This window comes from Mytilus edulis, chromosome 2, assembly GCF_963676685.1.
Source record: "Mytilus edulis chromosome 2, xbMytEdul2.2, whole genome shotgun sequence".
Taxonomy (NCBI): Eukaryota; Metazoa; Mollusca; class Bivalvia; order Mytilida; family Mytilidae; genus Mytilus; species Mytilus edulis.
This window is the reverse complement of record NC_092345.1, coordinates 74,567,842-74,585,071: the sequence shown is the minus strand read 5'-3', so window position 1 is coordinate 74,585,071 and position 17,230 is coordinate 74,567,842. Positions and strand designations below refer to the sequence as shown.

Genomic DNA, 17,230 nt, shown 5'->3' with positions numbered 1-17,230 from the left:
TATTTGTGGTAAATATGTAAAATGATCTGATAATTTGTCACAATATTAAATTACTGTTGCAAAAGTTAAAGACCAATAGACAAATATAAGTATATGTATCTACAATATGGATGCATTGTACCGTGAAGTGTATTTCGTTAAATAAATACTAAAACAAGCTCTTAAAAAAAAAGAAGTGGTAGGTATGAAAAACGATTGAATTCTAAAAATGAAAAATGTTTTTTTTAGACGAGAATTTTTGTAACACATGGTGTACAATGGCTTCCAAAGGTTGATGAAATAATAGTGATAGACAATGGTATAATTTCTGAGCATGGAACATACGAACGCTTAGTTAGCAATAATGGTCCTTTTTCCCGATTTTTGATGCAGCATCTTGTAGACGAAGACTCATCAGAAGACGGAGACGACACTGAATGTGAGTGAACGAATACGCGGCGAAATTAAGCTAATATTTTGCCCAATAGTATTACGATGTTTTCCTTATATAATCGTAAATTTGCTCACACAATCTTTGTCGCATAGTACCCACGTCCATTATTATAACGCTGATATTAAGAGCATTTTACTGTTAATTATACGTCAAATTATGGGTTTGCCCAACATATCATGGTTTAGTGAAAAAGAAATGTGATAGTGCGTCTTATGGATATATATTCTTTTTTTCTTTTTCTAAAATGCGACATACTTAAGCTGGTATTGCCCGAAGACCTTTTACTTAAACTGAATGAGGTTGAAAATAGGAAAAATGGATTGATGGATTGTTGGTTGCTTAACGTTTAGAGTTTAAATAAAAACGAAGAGTTAGGGTCAATTTGTTTTGTGTTTGGGTCACTTGCAGGACGAATTCGACATTGACTATTTAAGATTTTATACCATATACTTCTATACTTCAACAAATATTTTACAATTTCCGTGAATTCAAAAATTTATTGTTTTCTTTTTTAATATATTTAGCCGTTTATACCGTGTTTTAGCAACTATCGTCAAGTAATTTAAATTATAAACTGATAAGCACAATTTAAAGCCAAATTCGCAGTAACTTTCTTTTATTTGACAGTTCAGAAAATTAAAGATGAAATGTTCGAGAGAGTAATTGTTACTTCCGATGGAGGGATGTCTGATTATATAACATCCGACGGTGTAATGTCAGATGACGAAAATAAAACACAACGTTCAAGGTCAAGAAGGTAAAGGGTTATTATTTTACGGAATACTAGAACACACCCGTGATATCACGGGTCCGTGACTGAATTGAAGTATATAACTATGCGCAAGCCTTATTTTAGTGTTATTTTTTATCTGATAAATTCATGCCGATTATAAGATACACAGTTTTCTCTGCTTTCAAATCTTTCTGTTTGAACCCGTCGAACTGGAACTTATCAATTATTGGTAATATTAATTTTTTGGATCACAAAAGGTCCTGGAATGGAGTATTTTTTAATCAACAGCATTGTCCTATGTTAGTTATAAAATTCTTTGATTCACTTTTTTATGTCATGCCCGCTAACAAATTGAAAACGGTTCCTATATACATGCACCTTATTTTTAGTCCAGATTTTTAGTATTTGTATTGTTATCTTAGAAAGTCTTACTGATAAAATACTACAATACATGTAGGTAACAATTTGACAATGATTGAATATAGTAGTGTCAACCCTGTGATTATGATCCGTGTCTATAGCATATAGCATAATCCTAAATACACCGTTTGGTGGTGCACCTGTTAGATGCGGAACGTACAGATAAGGTAATAGGTAACAGGTGAATATACTATTGGTATCGGTATCCGACTCGACCCGGAACTTCTTAATTGTTGGCAATATTAATTACGTGGAAAACAAAAGGGCCTGGAGTGGTGTAATTTTTAATGTACACCTTTGTACTATATAAGTGATATATAAAGCTGAATTCTTTGATTCGTCGTTTTTACGTGATGACGGCTGACAAATTGGACCTCGTAATTTTAGTATTATAGATGTTTTAGCAAGTCTTTATATATTTTTTTTTAATAAAAAACGTTGTCAAGCAATTCTTCTAACACCTTATATCTTAGATGTAAAACTAGTGATTTTTAAACTGTTAAAATGTGTCAATCTTAATTTCGGACTTTACCAGTCAAGTTTAAGGCATTTTTTCACACGAAGCACATTTACTTTGTTATCGTAATTTAAATTGTCTTTAGAATACTGTTATTGAGATTGGTGAAAGAAGACTCCCTTTCGATTTGGACAAAAAAACAACAAGTTGTTTACACCTGTAAAAAACGTAACATTAGTAGGCTTTACTACTTCTCTCCATTTATCTGTCCACACACTAAGGAATAACTTCAGTGGTTTGATCAAATGACTTGTCCTGAATTGGCATGGACAATTTGAAACTGGACGTTGCGTAAACAACAAACATTGAATAAATTTTATATATTGTATGACACGTTTAAATCGGGGAAAAGACACAAAATTTAAATATGCAGCGGACGAGCATATCTTACTGAAGTATAGCTGGTTATTTTATAAATAATGTTAATATGCATCCTTCTATTTTGGTTAACTGGAATAATATTTTGTTATGCATCTTTCTATTTTGATTAACTGGAATAATATTTTGTTAGAACAAGTTAATGTTTTGAGATCCTTTTGGACTTTAGTCATAAATTTGACTGTTAAATTATTTAGTAGTTCATTTTGATGACAACTAAGCCATATCCATTTAGAAATGATCGGATGATTTTAATTTCTTGATTAATTAGGACATTAGCAAGACAAAACAGTCGTCGAAAGCTTAAGAGGCAACTGTCTAACGATTGTGGATCACCAGATAAACAAGAAAGTCAAACAGCAAAACCTTCTCAAAAAGATGGTGTGTTAGTACAAGATGAAACATCTGAAAAAGGATCGGTATGCATCAAATTATACATTAAGTATATAATATAATAACTCTAAATATCACATAACAATGTTAAATTAGCAACTTTGCAGAAGCAACTATTTGTTCTCCCTTCGCTGGGATTCGAAAACGTGCAAATGGGATATCGAGATAACATCGCTTGCACTGTGTCCAGCGCTCTAGACCACTTGGCCACCAAAACTGGACTAAATATTCAGTTTTCGATGGCCTAGTAGAATCTAGTAGAATTATAACACAGTACTAGTAAATTATAAGTAAGACGGAATTGATTGCAGATTACCTTAATTATCTATCGTAAAGGATATTTATAGAAGTTGCATCATTGCCAATGAGACACATTTTCATCAAAGGATAAGAACATGGTTTAAATATAGGCAGATAAATCTAGTTTTCGAAGGGGTTATGATTGGAATCTACGATTTTCTTATGTAGTGTGCTTTTTCGTTGGTTTTTCTTTTGGATGATTTTGCTCATTGTTCCCGACGTTTTTGATTTTGGTTAGCCACAAAACCAAGTTTAACCCACCGTTTTTTGTTCTTAAAATGTCCTGTACCAAGTCAGGAAAATGGCTATTGTTATATTATAGTTCGTTTCTGTGTGTGTTACATTTTAGTGTTGTGTTTCTTTTGTGTCGTAGTTCTGATCTTATATTTGATGTGTTTCCCTCAGTTTAGTTTGAAACCCGGATTTGTATTTTTTTCATAATCGATTTATGAAGTTCGAACAGCGGTATGCTACTGTTGCCTTTATTTGATAAGATAAATTTAATATTAAAATAAGTAAAAATGTATCTGATCCAAGATTAGTCACCGATGTTTAAGCTTGTTAACTAGATTTTAATTTTCAATACTAGTTTTCTGATTTAAAAATGTATAGTACAAAAAAGAAAAGTCGGAAGTAAGGTACGAACATTTATCAGTTCTTTAAAGATTGGTCTATTGAGAGAAATTGATGTTCGAAATTTTTCAGATTTGTCTTTAATTTAATGTGTTTCTTTTTGGAACTGCTTAGGGCTATGCATGTATGTAGATAAAATCATCCTACCATTCCACCCTTTTTAATGCGATGTAGCTCAATTTCTTCGATTAGAAATGTTGTCATACTAAGTAATAGGTAAACTCTTTTAGGTGTCTTTAAAAATAGCACAGTGTATATGTCGGTCTGGTATGGTTAATTTGATATTAGCTTTATTACCATGAACTATTTTTTATATGTTAGTTAAGAATTTAACATGATACTTTTAGTTAAGGCCTTGATCTAAAAAGGCTTTAAACATTTAAAGTAAAAATCACAAGCCACTGAAATTTAAATAAAGGGGAAATTGTTGTCGAGCTTTAATATGAAAAAAGATATTTCGATAATACCATTTCAAATTTCTGGTTAACTCTGTCTGTTTCCATTATTATAAAAAGACCATAACCAAACACTTTGGTAATTTCGTATATATACAAACTTAACTTAATTAACATAACTGCTAAACATGCTTTCAGAATTGATGACTTGCTAAATTAGCAGTTCTTGTATTTTTTTTAGGTAAAGCTAGCAGTCATTCTCACTTACATCAAGTCAATGGGTGTATTAATTACAATTATGGCATTTATTTTCTTGTGTGTATACCAAGGCTTAGGAATATATTCAAATATCTGGATTACATACTGGACATCTAATTTGTATTTATTGAATGTTTCAAATTGGAACACCGACTTTTACTATGAAGAAAAAATTTACTATCTTGGATTTTATGCTTTGATTGGAATATTACAAGGTATGACATTATCACATTGCATTTTCGTATTTTTGACAAACTTGATCTTGTTACTAGAGGGTATTCGAAATGTGAAAAAAAAAATGTTTAGAAGCGGATGTTATTAAGAATTCACTCTCTTTGAGAAATAATCATATTTTTTTAAAACATTTCTCTATCATTAAACAATTTTATTAAGCATATCAAGTCAATTGTCACTTCTAAGTTTTTTATACTTGAAATTAACAATTTGTGAATTTCGTGCGTATGTTTAAAATAACTAGATGAGTAATGTTATTCCCTAATCTTTTTCAGGAATAAGTTTTATACTTTTTCAAGGTTTCATTGTTAACGGTTTCATACACGGAACAAATAGATTTCATTCAAAGGTTTTGAGCAGCATTCTCCGATCACCGATGTCATTTTTCGATACAACACCTTCAGGACGAATAATAAATCGATTTTCCGGTGATATCGATATATTAGATGACAGATTTCCACGTATCTGTAATTTTTTTGTTATTTCCCTGTCAACTCTGATTGCTACTATGATAGTGATAGTCATGAAGACCCCATTGGTGATGGTTGTTATCGCTCCTGTAGCAGTTTTATACGTTGTAATTATAGTAAGTGAAACCTTGTTTTGGAGAGTAAACGTTATGATCGTTGCTCATTTATAAAGGCAGGACCTTGATAAATAGTTGTTTTCACCAGCTTCCATTGTGGTGGATTGGTGGCTAATTGTCAATCATATCACAATTAAACAAATTGTAGTGTACCACTAAAACCAAAAACATATTGTAACCATTTTGCCAAAAAAATATGCGAAAAGATAATTAAAAAACAACTAAAAAAACCATGTATCGAAGATGAACAGACATTGAAAATGCAAACTGAAAATAAATGACAAACAAATTTAGTAGCAAACTTTTGTAAAAGATCGTTACCATTTTGGCAAATTTAAGAATTTATATATTCTATCTTAAAACGTACTAATCACTATGACCAGCACGGGTGTTCAGTTCTTTTGATATGGTTTACTTCAAAGTTAGCTTTACTAAAATATTTTTAAATGCGATTTACACAACGCCAATTCACTCTCCCAGAACGATTACTCTGGTTTGCATTTCTCCCTATGCCCAGCGACACCGTTTGTTTCAACAAATGCTTTTGTATGTTTCTTTTATTAATGTATTTGTTGGTTACGATAATGATTTTAACTTAACAATATGTAAAATGTTCTGTATACACCTGTGAGTAAACAATTATCTTTTGTTGCGAAATAAAGGTAAGAATAAAAATTTCACTTGAAGTATCAGAACGTTTTGTATACACAAAACGTTGATTTTTTCGAAAAAACTTTTTCTTATCCTAGGCATAGATTACCCGAGCCGTATTTGGCACAACATTTTGGAATTTTGGTCCCCGAATGTTCTTTAACTTTTTACCGTTTTAGCTTTTTAACTATTTTGATCTGAGCGTCACTGATGAGTATTATGTAGACGAAACGCGCGTCTGACGTATTAAATTATAATCCTGGTACCTTTGATAACTATTGTTAGTTTCACACCTAAGAAAGCTAATAAACAATTATAGGATTTTAAAATATCATGGATGTAAAATAGGTTTAGACAGTACACAAACTATGACATGAAGTATTGAATCTATAGGCCAACTGTTCTGTAAATTTGTCAGAAATACCAGGATTAAACTATGTACGCCAGACTTGTCAATTACGATAGGATGTGAGAATGAAAGGGAAAATGAAATATGAATTCAATTGGTTGCATCTGGTTAAGTTCATAAGACAATAACAATCAAAACCAAGGAGTAAACAAAGACTCACAAAAGCAAAGGACATTTACATCAACAGTTATAAATAATAATTAAGAAACAACACGAACTCCAACTAAAAACCGGGAGCGAAATCAGATGCTCCGGAAGGGTAAGCATTTCCTGCACCGTATACGGTACCCGTCGTGTTATTTCTTTGTTCAGTTCGGTAATGATGATATGGAAGGTTATTATGACTGAGGAAGAATATCAGATATGATTTCTGACACACTTTTGTCATAATGGCCAATCAGCTCATGATGGCGACCGTAAAATTTCTTGAGTGATGACCTTAATTTGATTGATTCATAGCCCTGTCTTAGCAACTTTTGAGAAAGCAGTATTCCTCGTTCAACAAAATCAAAGTACTCATATAACTCTGTCAATATGTATTTCATTTCAGAAATTTTATTTACCTACATCAAGACAATTAAAAAGGACAGAGGCAGTGACGAGATCACTTCTGTTAAGCCATTACAGTGAGACTATAAATGGCACCAGTGTTATTCGTGCCTATAACTCAGAGGAAAGGTTTATAGATGAAGTCTACAAACGGTTGGATTTGAACTCGTCGTTTTATTTTGCCGCAAACACTGGAATGGGGTTAGTATATTCCTAGAGTTGCAATAATAGCTTTGTGTACTTTGTATAGTTTTATCTTATGGAAGACTTTGTTAGTTAGTAGTCATTGGATATTGTCGATCGTTCCGGTAGTCTTGACCTATTTATTTGTACTAAAAACAGCTAGTATTATTGGATACTGTAGATTATTGAGGTAGTCTTGACCTATTCATTTGTACTAAAAAAAAACAGCCAGTTGTCATCTTCACTTCACACACACACATATACGAATATCAATTATATGCTAACGAGACATGTTACACTGTTAAACTAATAACTGTAAGATTTGCATAAAAATATCCCAATATTAAAGACACAGTGGCGTCATTTTTCCTCACAGCTTTCAGCTCTTTGATTGTATATGGTTATTAAATTTCTTTTTCTCATTTTTATAAAGATCAAACTGTGTTAGCTTATTTTTTGTTCATTGTAACAATCATTAGTATTGCATGAATATTCAAATAGAAAAACAGGGGATACAACATTGCACAAAGATACCAGAGGGACATTCAAATTTTAAAAAAAACCGGACACCTTAATGGCTAAATAAACAACAGACAAACAATTGTACACAAAACACAACATAAGGGAACTGAAGACTGAGCAGTACAAAAATCACAGATCTCCGGTGCTCCGGAAGGATGGGAAGATCCTGCTTGCCTGTGTTTTATGGTCGCGAGATAGCGCCGCAGTTGCGTGTAGTTATAAGAAAAGCGCCAACGTTACCTGTAGTTATAAAAAAAATATTATGAAATGAGAAATTGAATTCACTTTGTTTGATGGAATGACATTATCTTTTTGCATCAAGTGTCAACTATATTATATTTGCACTATCAATTTATTAGAATTATAAATGACAAACTGGATTTCTCTGATGTTAACCTGTCGGCTATACTTATCATACCGTTGTATATTTATATATATATCAATTGTTATTGACAATTAGATTCAAATTATTTTTAATTTCATTAAATGAAAGAAACCTGCAACCTGGAGAGCAGATAACGCCTAATGCTTAGATCTTCTTCATGCTTTCAATAGGAAACTCTTGTAATCTATAAGTGGCAATACATTTCATGAAACGTACATAATCCTTGTGATGTATATTAAAGATAACTTACATTTATTAATCCTTTGCATCTGGCGGCCTTGACCTTTCACAAATCCGTAAGCTCTTCTGTAGTGTATTCAACGATAATTAGCCTAAATGTTAAAGGTAATTTAGAAATAGATAATTGTATTTTAGATGGATTGGTATGAGAATACAGACGTTTGGAAACTTGGTAGTTTTAGCTGCTGCACTTTTTGCTGTGCTCTCAACATCTCTTTCCGGGGCAGATGCCGGCCTGTCATTGACATATGCATTACAGGTAAGCATCAGTTTTCAACATATATGGTTTACCATTATTTGAGATTTAAAAATGTTAGCAAAAGGATCACGAACCATTTTTTAGTTCAAGCACAAACATGTTTATATGCCTACATACAATAGTAGAGGGGCATTATGTGTTCAGGTCTTTGCGTCCGTTCGTTCGTCCGTTTGCTTTGTCCCAACTTGAAACTTAGTACACATGCACCCTATGATATGATATTTATAATATTATGCAAAATTTGAGTTTGACCCCTATTTAACGGTCCACTAACTGAACATTGAAAATGATAGTGGGAGTGGGGCATCCGTGTATTATGGACAGATTCTTGTTAACCCTTCAATTATAAATATTTTATCCCAATATATATGTGCAATTTGAGTAGGAACTGTTAGCTGCTTTCTGTTTTAATTTGTATGTACCAATTATAATCAAGTTGTTAAAATTGTAATATTTTTTCTGCAGATAATAGTAAGCATGAATGCTGTTGTACAAACTGTCAGTATTTTACAAATGGATATCATATCAATGGAGAGAGTTGATGAATACAGCAAATTACAACCAGAGGTACTTTCTATGGACTTTTTGTATAGATGAAATGAAGTTTTGAATCAGATATAAGAATTTTTGATATTTTCTTGTCCAAGTTAATCAATCATGCACGTGCTGATAAAATTTTAAATGAGAGAGTTTGCATTTTTCTCTTTCCTTTATGATCAATTTGCACAAAACCCTATACGATAACAGTAGCTGTTGGACTGTTGAATATGAACTTAACTGTCATATAGACTGATAGATACTATACAAGCATTTACAGCTGGTTATCTTGATGACCAGACTTTATGACTGGTGAAAGTTAATTTGGAACATGATGTATGACTGCCTTGATCAGACAAAAGGATAGGACAGAATGCATGTTTATATAAAAAGCAGACTGGTACAAGATTTGAATTTTGACAATTTGATTTCGCCTTAATTAACTGAAAGCTGTCTCTACTGCATCTGTTGGAAATTAATCTAACAAATGTTAAATTAATGAAATAAGTCAGTGAATTGTTTTTATGCCACACCTACGATAGTAGAGGGGCATTATGTTTTCTGGTCTGTGCGTCCGTCCGTCCGTCCGTCTGTCCGTTCGTTCGTCCGTCCGTCCGTCCTTCCGTCTGTCCCGCTTCAGGTTAAAGTTTTTGGTCAAGGTAGTTTTTGATGAAGTTTAAGTCCAATCGACTTCAAACTTAGTACACATGTCCCCTATGATATGATCTTTCTAATTTTAATGCCAAATTAGAGTTTTTACCCCAATTTCACGGTCCACTGAACATGGAAAATGATAGTGCGTGTGGGGCATTCGTGTACTGAGGACACATTCTTGTTTTTAGCTATTTTGATCGTCCGTTAAATTCAATTTGTGTGGAATAAAACGTCAAGCAGCAATGTTGAAAATGTTGAGTATATTTATAGGCAACATGGATAGGCAACAAAAGGCCAGTTGATGACTGGCCAGCAAATGGAGAAATTGAGTTTTTGAACTATAAGACCTGTTATAGAGAAGGGTTGGACTTAGTATTGAGGGGTGTTAGCTGTAACATAAAGCCTGGGGAAAAGGTAAGATATTTGTACCTTTTTAAGTTTAAGTACACTTATTCCTGACGATATTCATATGCTAAAATCCTTGTGTTTTTGATGTAAACGTCTACATAATTGATGCCTTTGGTTGCTACATTGTTGTAACCAAACTTTACTTCACGGAATTGGAGGTATACGTTTTTGTGTTGATGCCATTGGAATGAAGTACATTTGGTTCCTTTATCTAAACTTGTTCCTGATATTACCACACGGCATCATTCAAGTGAAGATACCGTGTAATCACTTGAACTTTCATGCGATAAAATATTTTCGATGATGTGGTCGGAATGTCGGAAGTGTTGACACGCTTAGAGATATAGCTTCATCGGGCGTATTGTCAATATACTCATTGTAGCGTTAATGGCTGCTATAACTCACCAACATATTGACAAACTGTACTTTTCAGAATATAGATAATATCGAAATTTTGCAGGTCATTTTTTTTTTTTATCTTATGTGATTTATTATGTGATTTGATAACTTGATTAACAGTAAACATAACTAACAATTACAATATAAAAAAAAGAAAACATATATATGTCATGTGTCCCGAACCTTTTTCTGGATTAACCTTCATAAAAGTTCTGTGAGTTCATGTTATGCTTGCTCTCCTTGTATTTCTTGCGTAATTAACATATTGAATATTATACAATTTTGAAGATAGGCGTGGTTGGACGCACAGGAGCAGGAAAGTCGTCTTTAACAATGGCACTTTACAGACTGATAGAGAGAGTTGATGGTTGTATCAAGATTGATGGACTTGATATAGCTGCTATTGGATTGCATGATCTTAGGTCAAAAATTTCTATTTTACCTCAGGTATGGTAAACTAAACAATATGTATGTAGAAAAGATTTATTTCTTTAGCCAAAATAAAGTATTTATGAGTACATTGATGATTAGTTTAATTGAGTTTAGATTATGCAATAGCCAAATAAAAAAAAAAAAAAAAGTGCAAAATAATCACGTTTATGAATAAACATATTGGTGTATGTTTTCCTGTTGTTCTTTGCTTCGATTATTTTGTATCTCTTTTGGGGGGATTTATTTTATTTTTGCCTTATATTGTCTTAATTTTTTTCTCTTCAAATAATATTTTGGTTCTTGGGAGAAAATACATGGCAGGTTTCATATTTCTATGTTGTGTATTGTGTTCTATTATTTGTCTGTTTGTCTTTTTCTTTTTTAGCTATTGGGTTGTCAGTTTATTTTCGTTCTATGAGTTTGACTGTCCCTCATGTATTTTTTGCTCCTCTTTTAATGATGATGAAAACATTTTCAATTACTAATTAAAAACCTATAAACTGAAACAATAGATTATCAACCGAAGAGCACATTTATTTAAGATGGTGTTATAGGAAATTGTTTAATAAGGTTACTCGCATGAGATTTATTATAGAATTTTCTGTATTTTTTTTAAAAGGATCCAGTGATATTTTCTGAGTCATTGAGAACAAACCTTGATCCAAGTAGCAAATTTACAGATGCGCAAATTTGGAAAGCATTAGATTATTCAAATTTAAAAAGTTTCATAACTTCTCAATATGCCGATTTGAGGTCAGAAGTTGGTGAAAGTGGACGAGATCTAAGGTTTGTATATATATACACCAAGTTATTAATAATCAGTATTATTAAGTATGTTATTGGGTTTTTTTGTGTGTTCGTTATGTCTATAATATCATTTTTATAGGATTAAGTAGTATTTTGTATCTTCATTTTCCTATCCTCTTTGCAATGATCTAAATTGAGGAAGAATGTTCTAAGTACTAGTTTAACCCCGCTATATTTTGTATGCCTGTCTCAAAATATACAACAAAATGTTTTGGCCTTCAGGACATTGTTGTGTTAATGCAAGATCTTTCTAGTCTGTTTGATTTTTTTCCTGTCAGACTCGGACAATCTTGTCCATTGTTATTTAACATCTATACATTTTAATTTTTTTTTATTTCGGTTGGGTTGCTTTCCTTCTGCTGCTGACCCTTGTTTTTTTTTTAGAGTTTATACTTTGTTTTGCTCGATACTAACATAACAAAATCAAATTCTGGTGTAAAGCTTGTTTTGCGTAGAGATAGTAAAATTATATGTTATTCATAATTCAAAGGAATATTTTGTATTGTCATTTCATTTCTATTTTAACTTCTGCCTGCCTACACCATAGTACCTTTGATTTCTATACTCGTCAGAGATCATATTCTGTTTTTTTCTTTCATTGATACGAGTTTCAATCATGTTTTTTTCTTCATATTTATAGCGTTGGACAACGTCAATTACTATGTTTGACCAGAACGTTACTACATAAAACAAAAATACTGCTGTTAGATGAGGCAACTGCTGCAGTGGACATGGAAACTGATAAGATTATTCAGCAAACAATAAAAACGCATTTCTCTGAATGCACGGTTTTGTCTATAGCTCATCGGATAAAAACAGTCATAGATTATGACAGGTATGCTAGTATCAATGATTTTTATAGTATCGTAGTCATGCATGCATGTTAGTAAGTGTTCCACATTATAAAAAAATAAAGAGACAATATTGCTATAACTTTGAATATGTTGGTGACATTTTGCACAATCTTGTACCTTTTGGTTGACCCATTACCAAAACTGGAGCTTAACACGTTAAATTACAATACAGTATTATGAAATTGAAGTTGAAGGTTAAAGTAAAATGTCATGGTCAACTTTTTGGATTTTTGCTCCAGCTTGTAATCACTACTTTATGTGTCCGCAACTGAATTCAGCAAACTATATGTTATTGATTTTTGAATTTTGATTAGAATAGTTAGAGAGTACTATTTGTATGATAGTAGAATGTTTCTGCATTTAAATTAATTGATTTGATTACGAAAAAGTGTTTCTTAAGTTATTGTATGTAATCAAAATAAACTCATAATAGATACCAGTATTAATATTTAATACGCAAAAGTGTAGATCGAATGCCAAAATTGAAAAGTAGTTTATAACGATAGTTGAATTATAGAGTGTATTGCAAGAAGAGAGCTGATTTGTATATCATTAGAAATTATCGGTTTCCATTGCCCATGGAAAGTTCCGAGATATAACGAAAAACAAGTATATTGAAAATAAAAATCTTTGAATGAATAAGTTTTACAACATTCTGAAAGATTGGTACCCGTTCCATTTCAACAGCTTATATTACATGTTCACGCTATACCGTTCTCCTAGAAGTTGCTGTTGCAATTTCGGGAGACAAAGGAAAACCTTGGACACACCTTTAATGCTATGAGCTGCATCCTTTCTGTTAGATGTAATTAACCGATTAAGTAAAATTGTCAAAAATCAAAATTAACTCAAGATAAAATTTACAATAAGGTTTAACAAATCGCAGTCATTTCTTAATCACCATGTTATTTTGTTTCAGAATAATGGTTATGGATGATGGTGTTATAGCTGAATTTGATACGCCCGAAACCCTGCTACAAAACAAGACAGGAGTGTTTTATTCCTTAGCGAAAGAGGCCAATCTTATATGAAGCACCACATTCTAATTCATATACATTTCTTATCGATTTTAAAGTCATATGAAACTTCAAATTTAAAAAAAAGAAGTTGAATATGTTTTACGTTCTTAAAACTTTACTCGAAAAGAAATTAACATGAACTTTTGTTTAGAAGAAACTGTTACATTATCAATCTTCATAAATGTACGGATATTGAATTATTGACTTCTCAGACACTAATTCGACGATATTTTCCTGTATGCAAAGATCTAAACTTCGAGACCTCTCGCTAATATAACACCTTCCAACACAAGTAGAACCGCATTTAAAGAATGTCAACAAAAGTGCTCTTGAGAGTAAAAATTAATAACAGATTCTTAATATGAATAAATCAAATCATTTAACAACTGTCCCCGCAGACAAAGCCCCAAATAACATCGTTTTTGTCTGTAAAGGTCACTACATTAATTGCTTGATAAACGAATTAGGTATAGACAATTCACTTGGAAACTCAACATATACCCTCACGACACTTACCAAAGAGGAAATCCTGGATAATCATAGGTTTGTTCTTTGTTCCTTTGGTATTTCAACCAAAGATGAAGAACTGGATCTTCCATCACTGTATTGGATACCTAAACTACATAAGTGTCCTTACAAACAACGGTATATTGCTGGGTCTTCCAAGTGCTCCACGAAACCTCTTTCTAAATTATTGACATCTATTTTATCAGCAATCAAAGACGGGCTTCAAAGTTATTGTGAAACTGCCTATTCTAGAGGTGGCGTGAATCAGATGTGGATACTTAAAAATTCCAAAGATCTTTTAGAGTACATACACTCTAACTCTCTTTCATCTTGTAACAGTATTAAAACATTTGACTTTTCTACTCTGTACACAAGTATTCCACATTCCAAACTAAAAGACAAATTGAAAGAGTTGGTATTACTTTGCTTCATAAAAAAGAATGGCCAACGTAGATACAAGTATCTGGTCTTAGGGAGGGATACATCATACTTTGTAAAGAATCACTCTGATTCAAACAAAAAATTCTCTGAAACCGATATTATCAAGATGCTTGATTTCTTGATTGACAACATATTTGTAACGTTCGGAGGACGTGTTTTTCAACAGACTGTCGGCATCCCAATGGGAACAAACTGTGCCCCTCTACTTGCCGCCTTGTTTCTTTATTATTATGAGGCTGACTATATGCAGGAACTTCTTAGGAAGAAAGATAAGAAGTTAGCAATATCCTTTAACTCTACTTTCCGCTATATAGATGACGTTCTGTCACTAAACAATTCAAAATTTGGTGACTATGTGGAACGCATCTATCCCATAGAATTAGAGATAAAGGATACTACAGATACAGTTAAGTCGGCTTCATATCTTGACTTACATCTAGAAATTGACAATGAGGGTCGGTTGAAAACAAAACTTTACGACAAAAGAGATGATTTCAGCTTTCCAATTGTGAACTTTCCATTTCTAAGTAGCAACATTCCAGCAGCACCTGCATACGGGGTATATATCTCCCAATTGATACGATATTCCCGTGCTTGCATTTCCTGTCATGATTTTCTTGATAGAGGGTTACTGCTCACAAGGAAGCTATTAAACCAAGAGTTCCAAATGGTGAAGTTGAAATCATCCCTTCGTAAATTTTACGGACACCATCACGAGTTGGTTGACCGTTATGGAATAACCGTTTCACAAATGATATCGGATATGTTTCTTACGTCGTAACTACAATCCCCTTCCCTTTCATGAATGTGACCTACCGAATTAGACTATTTACCGGATTTGTAATCACATAAGCAACACGACGGGTGCCACATGTGGAGCAGGATCTGCTTACCCTTTCGGAGCACCTGAGATCACCCCTGGTTTTTGGTGGGGTTAGTGTTGTTTATTCTTTAGTTTTCTATGTTGTGTCATGTGTACTATTGTTTTTCTGTTTGTCTTTTTCATTTTTAGCCATGGCGTTGTCAGTTTGTTTTAGATTTATGAGTTTGACTGTCCCTTTGGTATCTTTCGTCCCTCTTTTAAGGAACAGTTTAATTTATAAATGGCATGGTACTTTCAATTTGCTTATCTGTCACGTTGTCAAAATTGTTTTATATCATTACTTACACATTTCAAAACATATGCTGGCATTATTTTACTGATTTTTTTTATACATATTATGAATTATGAGAGCGTTATTATATTGATATCTTGTTAGTTGTTTTGGTTAGTCTTTTTTAAGTTTGATTTAATCTGATACCATATTTTTTATCCTGTTATAAAGCATAAAACATGTGGATTTATGAATAGTTGTAAAGTTACACTATTAATCATGCAAATTTTATTAAAAATGATGAGAATCTCTTATTTTAAATAAAAATATTCATTTTATGCATCAATTCAGGTTTCCTGTATTTTCTTATCCTATATGCAGCAGTTATATATACTTTGTTTTACATTTAATCACTCATTGGTATTTGATTAATTTATTATTTGTTATTTTTCTTCTGTTATTTTTCTTTAAGTAACATGTTTTGATTATGTTATAATAAAAAATATTATAATACAATTAACGTTATTTTATACTTTAATTAATGAAGCCCGAACATATGGCAATGGGCGTCAGCAGACTTTACATGTTTTTTAGCTGTATTTGTGAATAGACAATTTGCTACAAGAGAGGGACGAAAGATAACAGAGGGACAGTCAACGCCATGGCTAGAAATGAAAATGACAACCCGACAAACAATAGTTCACATGACACAACATCGAAAACTAAAGAATAAACAACACGAACCCCAACAAAAACTAGGGGTGATCTCAGGTGCTCCGGAAGGGTAAGCAGATCCTGCTCCAAATGTGGCACCCGTCGTGTTGCTTATGAGATATCAAATTCGGTTAATAGTCTAATTCGGTAGGTCACATTTATGAAAAGGGAAGGGGATTGTAGTTACGACGTAAGGAAGATATCCGATATCATTTGTGAAACGGTTATTCCATAACAGTCAACCAACTCGTGATGACGTCCGTAAAATTTTCGAAGGGATGATTTCAACTTCACCATTTGGAACTCTTGATTTAATAGCTTCCTTGTAAGCAACAACCCTTTATCAAGAAAATAATGATAGGAAATGCAAGCATGGAAATATCGTATCAATTGGGATATATATATATATATATATATATACCGTATGCAGGTGCTGCTGGAATGTTGCTACTTAGAAATGGAAATTTCACAATTTAAAAGCTGAAATTATCTCTTTTGTCGTAAAGTTTTTTTTTGAATCGACCCTCATTGTAAATTTCTAGATGTAAGTCCAGATATGAGGCCGACTTTGCTGTATCTGTTGTATCCTTTATCTCTAGTTCAATGGGATAGATGCGTTTTACATAGTCACCAAATTTTGAATTATTTAGTGAATGAACATCATCTAAATAGCGAAAAGTAGAGTTAAAGGATATTGCTAACTTCTTATCTTCCTACGAAGTTCCTATATGAAGTCAGCCTCATAATAATAAAGAAACAAGTCGGCAAAAAGAGAGGCACAATTTGTTCCCATTGGAATGCCGATAGCCTGTTAAAAAACACGTCCTCCGAACGTAACAAATATGTTTTCAATCAAGAAATCAAGCATCTTGATAATGTCAGTTTC

At 32.5% G+C, this 17,230-nt stretch overlaps 1 protein-coding gene across 1 annotated transcript in view; it reads left to right on the top strand.

The window, feature by feature from the left end:
- Positions 1-16,146, top strand: part of LOC139512968 (ATP-binding cassette sub-family C member 3-like) — a 51,818-nt gene extending 35,672 nt beyond the window's left edge. The window contains exons 19-31 of the mRNA XM_071300973.1: positions 229-418; positions 1,061-1,190; positions 2,753-2,900; positions 4,444-4,675; positions 4,970-5,280; positions 6,891-7,090; positions 8,355-8,478; positions 8,944-9,045; positions 9,940-10,083; positions 10,765-10,923; positions 11,528-11,694; positions 12,356-12,550; positions 13,489-16,146. Coding sequence (XP_071157074.1) covers positions 229-418; positions 1,061-1,190; positions 2,753-2,900; positions 4,444-4,675; positions 4,970-5,280; positions 6,891-7,090; positions 8,355-8,478; positions 8,944-9,045; positions 9,940-10,083; positions 10,765-10,923; positions 11,528-11,694; positions 12,356-12,550; positions 13,489-13,600 — 2,214 coding nt within the window. The 3' untranslated portion in view covers positions 13,601-16,146. The remainder of the gene's footprint in view (positions 1-228; positions 419-1,060; positions 1,191-2,752; positions 2,901-4,443; positions 4,676-4,969; positions 5,281-6,890; positions 7,091-8,354; positions 8,479-8,943; positions 9,046-9,939; positions 10,084-10,764; positions 10,924-11,527; positions 11,695-12,355; positions 12,551-13,488) is intronic.
- The last annotated feature ends 1,084 nt before the right edge of the window (positions 16,147-17,230 follow it).